General features: G+C 42.0%; 1 protein-coding gene across 1 annotated transcript in view; it reads left to right on the top strand.

Annotated features, from left to right (window-relative positions):
• Nucleotides 1-519: 519 nt before the first annotated feature.
• Nucleotides 520-13,701, top strand: part of megf11 (multiple EGF-like-domains 11) — a 55,534-nt gene continuing 42,352 nt past the window's right edge. The window contains exons 1-4 of the mRNA XM_061076797.1: nt 520-626; nt 1,919-2,020; nt 2,402-2,502; nt 7,496-7,588. Coding sequence (XP_060932780.1) covers nt 520-626; nt 1,919-2,020; nt 2,402-2,502; nt 7,496-7,588 — 403 coding nt within the window. The remainder of the gene's footprint in view (nt 627-1,918; nt 2,021-2,401; nt 2,503-7,495; nt 7,589-13,701) is intronic.

The raw sequence follows: 13,701 nt of genomic DNA, 5'->3' as shown, positions 1-13,701 counted from the left end.
TCACTAATTCAATATCTGATCTGTGGAGGTTGTTTTTTTACTTTTGCACAGAGGCGCAAATTAAGTTTTGATGCTATAAAAATGGGTGAATTATCATGATAGACAGCTGACAGACTTACGATTGTTTGAACGCATGTAAGAGTGAGACCTTGATATTTTGGCTTTATCCCTCCATCACTCCTGCAAAGTATCTGGCTCCAAATGACGCCATATAAGCCCAAGTGTGCAGCATTTGTATCAAAGATAGTTTGACGTAATTTCTGTCGGACCAGCTGCTGACTGTTGTTTCATACTGCACAGATATATAAGAATGATATCTAACCTCTCTTTGAGTCAGGGGAAAAAGTTGAATAAGTGTTTTTCCCAAAATGATGAACTATGTTTCTAAATAGTATTGAATTACAGGTGCACTTCTTCCACGCACAATTAAGTCCTTATTGAAAAGGTCAAATTAAGAGAGGCTCCATGTATCCATTCAGCTATTTATCTTTATTTCCTGTCACCCTCTCACTGTGAAGGATGGGGTCATCTGTTGCACCGCTGGCCCTGTTCCTGATCCTGGGTTTCTCCCCTGGTGTATGGAGTCTGAACCCAGATGACCCCAATGTCTGCAGCCACTGGGAGAGGTGAGCGTGTATCCTCTTGTGTTTACCTCAGGACATTGAATTTTAGATTTGAAAGAGAATCTGCTGTTGTTTGAGAACACCGGCTCCCCGGTCTGACATTGTCGATCCTGAAACTTTTTTCCCTGTGTACCTGCAACAAGCACGGTGTTAACCAAAGTTCCAGACCTATTCTCAAAGTCCAAACAGCAGTATCGATCTCACACGGCTCAAGTCGCCAAGCACTGAGAGATTGTAGGAGTTGCAGCTTCAAATGAAATACGCAGGAAAATTGATCAGTGTACTCTCATTCCAATCAATCATGACAGCCATAGAGCCTGAATAATTATTAGTTGTGCTGGCCAGTGTCACTTTTGAGAAATAAGGAGGAATAATTTCTCTCCTCGATGCAAAGGGGTGGAAAGAAAGCTGTGAAGATATATGATCTGGATTATTGCCTGACCAAGGTGAAGGTACTTAGGTATCATGGTTCTACTTTGCTGGCATCAAAATAAATTCCCTAAGTGTTCATGGCTTTGAGGTCCTCAGACTGCTGCTGGCTGCATACATCTATAACATGAATCACCTGATGCCCTTTCAAGTCTTTGCTTTGCATATCAAAGTTATTCTATAGCTTTATACGAACAGTATTTAATGACAGGACCCGTGTGCTGTTTTTTTATTTCAAATATCTCCAAGGACCATGAAAATCTATATTATTCACTAACATTTCACTATGATTATAACAGTGTCTTCACCTGTATATTCAGATCCCAAAAACTACAGATTGAAGTGTGATAATTTTTGGGGTATAATTTGGAATTTTTGACTAAGTCACGACATCAATTAATAATAGAAGAAGAAAAAGATGAATCTGCCAGATGGGTTCAAAGTAAACGAATCCAGATTTAATTGACATAGTTTTGCGATACACTTTTGGAACTGTGAGCAACAGCAAACCACTAACATGACAAGTGGTCCCAAGTTAACACCACAGTTTTATAAGGCCTCACAGGCCATTAAGGTCAGGAAGCACTAATGTTTCACAAAGCTTTGAATTTTATTTCATACATGTAAAATCTTAATCTGAAAAGTCACTAGAAGCTGTGGGTGACAGATAAATGAAATAAAGTGTAATAAATCAGAGGATTTATTGTGTCAGCTAAATAAAATGTAATGTAATTGTGTAAACTTGAGCATGCTATTGCCCTCTGAATTGTGGAGCTGAAGTATAAAGCAGCATAAAATTGAAAAAGTATATTACTGGAGTCACTTCTTCCTTCCACCACTTGTAAATTTACTCCTCTATCTTTCAGCTACGCTGTGACTGTACAGGAATCCTACGCTCACCCGTTTGATCAGATCTATTACACCCGGTGCACGGACATCCTCAACTGGTTTAAATGCACCAGGCACAGGTACGTTTACAAGAGTCTTGTCCCCAAATTTATTACATCAGTGGCCTCGACCTTGACTTTCCCCCAAAACCACGTCCAAGTCCATGAAGGTCACAATAAACATACTCGTTAATGTTCTTGTGAAGGAGTCTGAGCCAGAATCAGACTGTAATGATTTTACAATAAATGTTCTGATTAGTCAAATGTATATAGTGAGAATTGAGCTCAAATACTGGCTTTTATTTTGTGGGTATTTTACACAAAATTTCCCTGGTGTTAATTCTTCTTCCTCAGCCCTATTTTATAAACTTGCCCATGAAAACAAAAATATCATGGTACCAGTTACATTTTCCTAGGGTGGCTCTTTGCATTATGTCGCCGTCTCTTTGTCTGTTTTTCCAGGATCAGCTATAAGACGGCTTACCGGCGGGGGGTGAGGACCATGTATAGACGCCGCTCACAGTGTTGCCCTGGTTACTTTGAGAGCGGAGACTTGTGTGTTCGTAAGTAACTCCTTTGTCGCTGATGACATTTCAGGTTATGTCTTAGAGAAAAGGAGTAAATATTAGGATTGATCCTTAAGCGCAGCGGCTTTACAGCTCCCTGCCAGGCCGCTTTATCACAAGCGTCCGATGAATTTCCACCACAACCTCCTCCTGTAGAATCCATGAGAATTTATTCACTTTTAAGACGATTGAGCGTGATTTAACATAAAGGAACAGCGTTTTACACCATACCGTGCTCCCAGCTTTACTCTTCCCACAAGAGTCATTTAACTGAAGTTATATAACAATGAGAAAAATTAACGAGCCAAGAGGGCCCTAGTTACAGACTGAGTAGTTATAGCATCCGCCATAAAACTACACTGGAAATTCAATAACGTAAAAGAAGCAGAAGCCATGGAAATTGGACCACAGCAATATGCTGATTACAATCCCTCACTGTCATTTTATATGGCTTCGTTAACGGTCATCAATTCTATTTTTACTCGCACACATCAAACTGCATATTTCTGCATGTTGGCCAAATAAAGACAGAACACATAGCTTCTGAGAGCGGCGTTTTTGATATTCTCTTAACTAATGTTTTATTCTCTTTTAAATAAGAATAGACTCACATTTTAATATTTTCCGAGATCTTTTTGCAGCACGAGGGAGTGACTGCTACGTAGACTGCAGCCATGTGAGTTTTTTCTTTTTGACCACAGCTGTGCGTGTCCTTGTCTATATGGCTTCACTCGCCTGCGGGCAGCAGAGCACCGGGAAACCAGCCAGCCAAGAATAAGAGCTGGTGTGATTATCAGGGGGTCTTGAGTAGGGAGGCGCAGATTGATCAATAATGTATTCATTAACCAATTGGCTGACAGCGGAGGTATTTGTTCATTAATAGTCTTTCCAGGTTGTTAACCAGGTGAAGATGTGAAAAGGGAGGTGCCTCTCACGTGGGGCCTCCCCTGTTGTGGGAACAGTAGGTTTTATTTTGATATAATGTTGGGCTGAGGGTGCCGGCCCCCCATTTAAGTGGGGAGACTGCGTTGATCGGGGCCAGGAGGGCAGTGTTTTCTTTCTGCTGTCTCTGCAAACTGTTCCACCCTTTTTAATCCTAGCACTCTCACTACCAGGATTAAGAGATTTGTACTCCCAAAGCTGTTTTGCATGTAGCCACTAAAGAACGCCCCCTTCTGTGAGAAGTAAATTGATCCCAAATTTTACTCAAGTCGTCTATTTCCGGACACTTTGTTGTGCACTGAATGCAAAATATCCCTCCCCCTTGTGTATTGTTAGTTTACTGTAGCTTCCTCCATAAATTCTGTTTCATTAAAAGTCAGAAATGTTTGAAGAGTGTTTGCCTTTTAATCCTGCTTCTGTTTTTTTATTTTGTATTATCATCATCAACCCTTACTGTAGCTCTACTGAGCGCTAGAGTGGCTAATGAAGCTGGGGACGTGCAGACCTTGAATGAACCCAAATTATCACACAGATCCACAGAGGGAGACGCTAAACCACCGACATAATCTTTACGAATGTTTTTACTCCCAACAAGGAGGTTATGTTTTCACTCCTGCCCGTTTGTGTTTTGGTTGGTTTGATTGTAAGCAAGATTATATTAAAACAACTGAATGGATTTCCATCAAACTTGGTTGAGGTAGGGACAGGGGCCAAGAAACAATCCATTACATTTTAGTGTGGATCCGGATCTGGAGGTGGATTTTCCCGGGAATAAAAAAAATCTGCTATGTTTAGAGACTGATATTTTATTGTGTAGATCCAAATACAAATTTTTATATAGTGATTTTACAAGTGGTTTTGTAAAGCCCAGTTCCCTGACGATGAGAATGTCACTTACTTCAAGATATTTTACCAGGACCGGTCCCCAAACTATGTTTAATCACAAAATCACACGCAAGAAGAGACACTGTGGGTATAATCCTCCGGCTCTTCTGTGTCATCCTGCTACAGAATGACACATCAAGCTGGAGGAGGTGAAACACTTCAGTGGACATCAGCCGTAGAGACCGCATTGTTTTGTCCAAACCCATCCGAGAGACACTAACCAAGCCGATTAAAGACATATCAAGGGGCATGTTATCACTACATGTACCTCCACCACCTTCGTCAGGCTGGTTGTTGCAGACAGGGCTTTAAGAATAGTTCACACTGGGGGGACTGCTGGGCCCTGGTGGGGGTGTGCCATTCTAGTTTTGTTTGTTATTTTATTTAATCCCATCTTCATATGCGAGGTGTGAAATCTCAGGAGCAATCCTCTATACATAAAACTGTTTTTAGCGCTCAAAGATTCTGACATGAGGACATGATATGTCGTGACTTATTACCTTAATCTGTAACTAGCCTACGTCGAGGATTTGAAGAACTCGTTTCCCTCCCAATAAGCATGACTGTTACGTTTGTGCTTGAGGAAGTGAGAGGAGCTCGCTAATGACAACAGCTTGTAATATCTTCCGAGGCTGACGGTCTCTGCAGGGCTGTGAGTCCTCTCTTCCTAGCAGAGCATTTACTCCAGATGACTCCCGCATGACTCTCGCCTGTCCATCGCCGCAATTTAATTCTGAAAATGACGTTCGGCGGCAGAATTAGTTGGGTTTTGATAAAGTTTCAGGCGGCGATACGTGAGCACATTTCACATTTGGGTTTTGATGATCGCGAAGATGATGAGATTTTTTTTTACCTTCAGAAAGGGAGTCTGAGCTTTTGATTTCTTTTTCATTTTCGGCTTTGTTGCGTTTTTTTCTTTTTCTTTTTAATGCTTCAAAGACACAGTTTTAAAATAAATCTTCTCGGTGCCAGACGATGGAGACATGTGGAAGAAGCTTTGGAGGGAGTTGTTTGATATGTTCCGTAGACATCGCTCTTAAAATGATTTAACCGTCATCACAGTAATGTTCCAGGTTTTTCACTTCATTTTGCACCACTAAACACCACTGTTACTAAAACCATAAATAAACAGCAATGTACTGGTAAGTCTTTTCCCCATGAAGATCTGTTTTATCTGACATTTTAAGAGATTATAGTTTGACTGTGTAAGAATATGAAATTTATTAACACTGCATGACAATCACCAATTAGCTCCATTGTTCCCTGTTCTGATAACACCTCTGCATAATGAGTTAGATGAGCTTTTTATCTAGATGAAAGACTCAATTTTCCGACAGATTCCTCAGACGTGAGTTAAGCAGAGTGATTCATGAATTTCAATTAAAATGAAAGACCTACCTCCTACTTTATTATGCCATCCCTTTAGTACACCGGTTCAGATCTCAGGAGAAGGGGGCGCTTTATCCTTTCTCCCATATTCAAAACTTCATTTCCATATTTCTTTTTTTCCTAAAGGATGTGACACATTTGCATTTCCCTGTTCTCGCTGATCAGAATTCGCTGATTGAAACCAAACGAATCATCTCATCATGGTGACATTGAATTTGTCTCCTCTTCCCTTTGAATACTCTGCATACTGTGGACTCATTGATTACAGGTAGTCGATGTCACACCTTCGTCAGCACAAATGTTCAAGCTCTTCCCCCTTTTCTTTCTGCTGTCGTACTGAAATTAGACAGTTTTCCTGTCAGAGTACTGATGCCTAGAAATCTGCCTTGAATTATCTTTCAATCTCTGGTTTAACATTTTTGCCTCTGGAGCATTTCTGCGATTATCACCGGCTAGTGAGTGTTTGGGATTCACTCCTCTTCCTCCTTTACCCGCTACATCTCTCTTCTGGCGGTGGATCCTAATCGAAGCCTGATTGAGTGATAATCTATAGCAGCACTGTCCAGGCCTGCAGCCAGCTTCTGCTGACCTCTCTCTCTGCCTGCAGAATGCGCTCCATAGTGTTGCACACAGAGCTGCAACATCACCTAGGGGCTTATGGTGTTTAAATAGATGGGGTTCTTGTTATCCTTTTTTCACGCTCTATCATAAAACAAAAACATTTAGAAGCATCAGAGGAGCGATGGATAATCTGCATGTGTTGCATTTACACCTGGTGAAATGGTGAAATGGTGGTGAAATCCAGTCATGTATTGTTGAGTTGTTTTGTAGACACACACACATACACACACACACTGACAGGGGCAAAAACAAATCCATGCGTGCACCTCTACGCAGGTGCACAGGGTAAACAAGAGACGCACCGTTTGGATGAAGTGCTGGATGAGGTCTGATCAGTTAAGAGGACGGATTGTCTCTCCCACTGCCCTTGGGTTGTGTACCATTCCTCTTGAGGCCAAGTGGACTCCTGATTCCCATCAGGCGGGGTCTCTCTCTCTCGTTGTATGGGCCTGACTGTGTCCTTCCTCAGATAAGAGCCTGTATGTCTTAACTCTGCGGGCCAAATGCCCTTGCCACAGATTTATTCATGCTAAGTGCTTTTGTGATAGTTTTCCTTCACACACAAAACTAGCAGTGTAGGGAAAAAAACTAAACAAAAAACTCCTTGTAGGTCACTTTATTATCCAGCTGAACCAAACTTCCAACTCATGCGAACGCGCTCCCATGAATACTAATGTCGACCCAATCAATCGGGTGCCGTGTTGCTCGATATGAATGATCAAGAAAACTGCACACTTAGTAAACACTGCGGTGCCCGGACCAGCTACATTAAAGCATCACCCTATGACAAAGTACTGGCTGATCATATTAGAGGGGATTTACAGCTTGTTCCCTCACAGCTCAGCCTGCTGCTAACAGCTCGTTGTGCAAAGTAAAGCTCTGTGATAAACCAAGACGTTGACCAAAGACTCAATCTCCTCAGAAATCACTGAGTCCATTGTCAAGTAGAGAAGATGGATCTTGAATATGAGAGCCACAACTAAGATTTAGTAACTTGAAGGCATTTGGAGAGATATTGAGTGTTGAACCTTAAGAGCCATTATCTTTGAGCTGTTATCTTGGTGGTTTTTATTATGCGGTTTATCGGTGGTGTAATGATGTTTTACACTTGTTATGCACTGCTCTGATGAGGGAATGTCTCTGTTTGTCTCAGCTCTGTGCACAGAGGAGTGTGTCCACGGCCGCTGCGTGTCTCCGGATACATGCCAGTGTGAGCCCGGATGGGGCGGGCTGGACTGCTCCAGTGGTGAGTGCACTTTGCTTCTAATACTACAATGCATTTAGACTTATTTATTCCTTAAAGGTGTTCACAGGCAGTCCATAAGACTTTGCTGTGAATCTGTTTTGCCTCGATGTACGTCTACCTCAAAGCTGCTCAGCTTTGTATGCTCTCTTCTTAGCAAACATAGCCAACGGAACAGGTAAGTCACAATGAATTCATTCTCATTTGCTGGAAGTGGAAGTGATTTGCTTGAGGAATACAGCGGGTGGATGGATGGTTGCTTCCCCCTGTGTCTACACATTTCTCTGTTATGGTCTTAATCATGATTAGACTGGTGCAGAAGACTGGTTCAGTGGAAGGATGAATCACTGCCAAGCTGAAACAAACCGTGGCGGTGGCCTTTATGTTGACTGGGTTTACCTCAGCTTCCAGGGCAGGATGGGAGGATGGAGTTAAATGTATATCCACCCTGCAATCAGCTAAATGCTGGAGCGTCACTGGGGCCAGCCAGGAGGAAATAATCCATTTATACCTTTTGATATTTATGTCTACAGTGAAATATTGCACGTGCAAACAGGAGGCCCTTCTTCTCAGGTCAGGACAGAGATAGCAATGATCAAGGCCACCATGTACGGAGTCAACCCTTCCCAACCCCAAATTCCCCACCTGACTTGTCCCAGTAGCATTTAACTCTCATTGCCAATTGCATATTTAGGAATGAGTAATGGGAGCTAAAATGAAATCAGTAGTGTTATTGTATAGATCTATGAGTTTTCATTAGCAAGAGAGCAATTCAACTGATTAGCAACTGTGTGTAAATCAGCTGCTCTCACTGCAGCGAGATGCAGTGCCGGTCCATTGGAGGTGGATTCATGGGCGTAAGTGACAAGCCTGAGCTGTTTGCCTCTGCTCGCTCCCTGCAGACGTGGTGAGGGTCCAACAGGGAGGATGCGGAGTGCAGGGCCCCCCCGAGATGCTTGTCCCGCTCTCGGTTGGTTAGGGGTGCAGCGGCGTGTGCCTTTCAGCCTTCAGGTGCTGGGCTAATCCGACTTATTAAAATAGACTTGATGATTGAGACAGAGGCATTATTCATAACTTTGGATTTCCATACCAGGCATGATTCCAGGCTTTTTCATTTACGAGCTTTCATCTGTAGAAATGAGCAATGTGTGCCAATTTTTAAATTAAATCTGCACTCTTTTTCCTTAGTGTAAATGGTTCTGCATGTTTATTTCGTCTCTCATTGTAAATCGTACTCTCACCCAGCACTGACGGGTGATGTGAGCTTTAATGGAATTCATGTAAGTGTATGTGACTGTCATGTTATGGTTCACATGGGCTGAAAAGTACATATTAACATTTATGTGGTTCAAATACAATCAATCCTGTGGTAGATTTTCTGTTGTCGTATCTGATTTTGCATCACAAGAGTCAGTTCCTTGATTTGATAGCTGGTGAGAGGGCAGAGACGGCTGCTCGCATGACAAAGGATGTGTGATAAAATAAAAAGTGTGTCACCAAGGCTTGGAGATGAAGCGCAGCCGTGGGATGCTGAGCGGCCGAAAGCTGAAGTGACAGCCTTTCAGCCTGTGATCTGGAGCTGCATCAAAGGCTTGGACCATGTTTCTGGAGCAGCACCCACCAGAAAGCAGTTTTGTATATGGGTCAGGTGGTGAAAATAAAGGAGTTGGACTGTTTGTGGCCAGAAAAGAGAAGGGGATAAAGGTAGGAGGGATTCGGCGTGTTGTGTCAGGAGAGCGCTGGTGAAGGCTGAAGAAAGATATCACCTGTTTTTCCCCCGCTGGTGTCCACCTGCTGTAGACAGAAAAACATTTCATCCTCTTTCTCGGCCTGAGGCAACCGTCCCACTGAGATCAGACCTGCCCTGTGACCTGCATGGAGTCCTGCGGTGTCTTAGACTCATCTCAAGGACACACTGTTTGATAGGAACCAAAGATAAAACAGCTCTACAGGATGCCGTCTGTTGTTGACTGTTGTTTTCAAATGTCGTCTCGTTCGACATCCATCGCATGTGGATTTGGAGCAGTCAGTGTGGAGGCTGTGTTCTCTCAGTAGAGCGATGAATGATTAATTGCTGCTGTCGGTTGGTGTGATTGCCCTAATGCATCTGATTCCTGGTTGCGAATCTTGCCCTTTAACATGTTTCTCTGATCTCATGTTATGAAATTAGTACAGCTCATGAGGACAATGAGAGAGTTTGGTGACATGTACCTGTTCATGTTTTAATGTTTTCTCTGCTATGCTTGTGTTTTCTGTTGCTTTGCCCTCTGCTTTTTTGTTGTTGTATATAATGAAATGTACTGTTTGTCTTGTGTGTGCTGCTGTGTTTCGAATTTGGGTTTGTCTTGAAAACATTGTTGTCAGTAGAATTATAATCCTATAAAAGACGACAGGTTTTACACAGGGTCTTAGATTAAAAGTCTAAAATATTTAATCCTTTAATAGAATTCTTTATCCCAGTACACTCGGCTTGCCTGTGTAAAATACTTTATATATCTATTATATATATATTATTTATACACACCATATCATGGCATATTAAGGGATATTCACTACTTGGCTACTACATCTCATCTTTAATCATGGGGAAGTGTTAGTAATTCTGGGACTCTGATATTCCATCACATCTGTCGTACTTGAGCATAGACTGTATATAAAAATGGTTGACATGGCATCTCCCCATAAGTGAAGCAGAAGCGTATTGGTCTCACCTGGTGGCTGATTTTAGGTAGTTCTTATCACACTGATGTTTGTTCAAGTGTTCATTTTTACAGATCAGTTTGATTTTAATTAGTTATTTAATGCTATAAAAACTGGGTAAAATTATTGACAGCTGAAACTGACTCACAGTTGGTCAAGTGCGTGTATCTTTATACTGTGGCCCCATCCCTTGATCGCTGCTGTGTAAACTCGAGATAAAGAGATTATTTTTCTTTCATTCCTGGATAGTGGGAGAAAGTGGTGACGAGTCGTTCACCTTTATACACAGTCTATGTAATTGACGTTGGTCTTAAGTTAATTAATAGTGTCTTTAAAATTCTTAAACTTTTTGAAACCTGGAGACATCCTGAAATATATGATGTAAACCCATAGGCTCAATATAATAGAGAAAGCAGCAATCTTTGCTGAGGCAGCCCAGATCGATGGAGCTCTGCTTTTGTGTCTGAACAATATAGTTTTGTTCTGCTGAAGTATCGTGTTTTACAAAAGTAGTGAACTTATTGGTTGTGGTACACGTTGCTGTAAAATCCCACACTGTGAGATATAGTCTGCAATGAAATCATTGTAGAGTATTGAGTTTATTGAAGGAAAGCTGTGTTTTCAGAGTCTTATGAGTTTCTTTGGTGTAAAAGTAGACTTTTCTTTTCTAAGGTTGCAGAGGAATGACCTCGCCCCTCTGCCGCCATCTCCTAAACTGTCTAGCACTCGTGATTGAATCCGCCTTGATGAGCCAGGCACACAGGGTCACTCTATACCACAGTAATAACAGCTTTCAAATGCAGACAACGATAAAGATAGTTGTATGAACAAGGTATATTTAGTTATGACTGCCGTCACTTGGTAGATATTATGTGCATTGAAGCACTATCATTGATTTCATGTGCTTCAGTTGGATAATGACATGTCCCCCTGTGCAGAGAGCTGTGCATAAATATGGAGGTTTGATTTTCTTTTCCTTTTTTTTCTTTCTTCCCTGTGCCTTCTCAGAGTGTGCTTCTCCTCATTGTGGAGGAAATGTTCGCCCACTTGTTCCGAGATGCTGCGAATCAATGCCACCGAGATAACGCATCTGAAAAGTCCAAGGAGTAGTTTAGCTTTGTTAACCACTGAGCATCCTTTGTGTTCCAAGAGGAAATCTATCACACTTAATAGCCAAATCTAATGTGGTCGGTCAGCCTTGGTTCATGAGGTAACATATTCCTCCCTAATGTATTCAAATGGGAGGCCAGCCTCTGCAGCGGGTGCTGTACATACACATGCCTAATTGATGAATGTGGCCTGGGAACGCCTGTTTCTGGGGTATTGCTTGAGACACGCGGTCTAACCTCTACTTATTTCATGTTAATTCTCGAATAGAACAGTAAGATTATTCATTATTAAGGTTTTTACATCAGTGATTGGTTTCATTAGGATTTTTTATCTCGCTGTATTGAATAATTTGGTGGGGGTCAAGCAGAGATGGCAGATATTTCCTTTAGCTTCATTAGCTCATTTCCTTGCCCCAACAGGCGTAGATGTAATGTGAAAGAGGAGCCAGACCAAATCTGAGCAGTTTAACTTCATTTTGGCATGAAGAAAAAAAAAGAAAACAGGACTCCCTCTGGCACCTGTCGACAGTACTTACACATTAGTCTCAGACGTGCGTGTGAGCCAGATGGTTCCTCCTCAATCCCAAAGCAGCAGGAAATTGACAGGCATCGCTGTCAAAGACTAAGAGAGTGTGAATTACACTGGAAGGGACAGAGACGCTAACACAGATGTTGATTCATCACTCCAAATGTCTTTGTACTATCCTCCTAAAAACAATCTCTCCCCATTAATAAACATAATTAATTTTTTGTGTGGGTGTGTGTGTGTCTGAATGTCTACATCAGGGTAAAAACTCGCTCTTTTGAGATTATGGCCCCATAAACTAAAAAACAAAAACAGGAAGAGGGAGATTTGCTCCCCATATCAGAACAAGAAGTCGAAATCGATTGGGCTACTCATTATACAGGCTTGTAGAGGGAGACATTTGGGGAGAACTATAAATATTCTAACTGCATCATTCTGAAGGGGGGATCCTTGCTGCTTGTAACAGTCGATGCTGACTGCCTCATTCGTTTTGACAGATCAAAGAGTCCAGGATGGTATTTCTCCAGGGGACAGAAGATGGTCTGATCTATAGAGCCTCATGGAGCACACTTAATACTCTGTATGTGCGTGTGTAACCATGGAGCCCTCCTGCGTTGACAGAGCTTTGTTTTTGTGTAGTACACTGGGCTCCTGGGGAGCGGTGCAGCCAGTTGTGTGTGACAGTCATTTTATTTTTCTCCAGTAGATCCATCGAGATACCAACTCTTTTCTGACCCTATGTCATACGGAAGAACTGGAGATGGTGGAAGTTCAAACTTTACCTATAACATGTGTGTGTTCACAACAATAACAGCCCTGCATTAAAAGCACATGAGCGGCTGTTGTGTGGATATATTTCATCAGGTATTGATGAGGCATACATTAGGATCCACGAAATCTTATCAGATACCAAAACACAATTTAACTTCAGTGTCAAACTTTGTGAGGTAAACCATTCATGTTACAAAGTAATAATATTACTTCCACTTATTTTATTGGTTTATCCAAAAGTGGAGCCGACGGAACTTCAGCTGGACAGCAGCACAGCATCATTTGGCACGGTGCTGTGGTTTGGGGTTTGTGTTATTACCCTGCATTTTCTTATTTGCCAAAGTCCCCTGTAATGACAACCTGCTGCTGTACATCTTTAGAGTGGCTGAATCCATTTACGACTTCTAGAGATCTTTATCCGTGTGTCTTGCATATGTCAAGAAGTGTTCATCCTATCGGATTCCCACTGCTTTGAATTGTTTAGGGCCCATGGAAGTGCAGTGTTGAATTTGGTTAAGCAATACGTTCAATATTAAAGCAATCTAAATACACAGTTGACCAGGTCTCTGTAGCAGCGGCTGGGACTCATCAACCTAAGTGTCCTTGTCGATGCGGACAACAGTGCGTTCATGACAGCGACAGCTAAATCCTGAGTCAATCTTCACTGAACTTTGACTAAGCAGGTGAACAGCTCTTTGTGCAGCAGTGGTGTCGCAGCTTCAGGGTTCTGCAGACGGCAGACGTCCTGCAGCTGGTCTTTCATCTTCAGCAGGTCACTTTTTCAGTTTCAGATAGAAAACTGCAGCCAGCGTCACCACAGGCCAGACAAACAGGCATGTTTAGAAAGGGCACTGTACTAGTTCAAGTTAATGAAGGGACTGCATTTTTCTACTGGTCTATTGTTGGTTTTCACTTAAAAAATTGGACAGTCTACACAAACTAATTTCTGCCAACGAATTATGTGCTTTTAATTATTTACACATGAGAATTTTGTATTGTGTATAACATTA

Source organism: Limanda limanda, chromosome 8 (assembly GCF_963576545.1).
Source record: "Limanda limanda chromosome 8, fLimLim1.1, whole genome shotgun sequence".
Classification (NCBI taxonomy): Eukaryota; Metazoa; Chordata; class Actinopteri; order Pleuronectiformes; family Pleuronectidae; genus Limanda; species Limanda limanda.
This window is presented reverse-complemented; position numbering and strand designations above follow the sequence as displayed.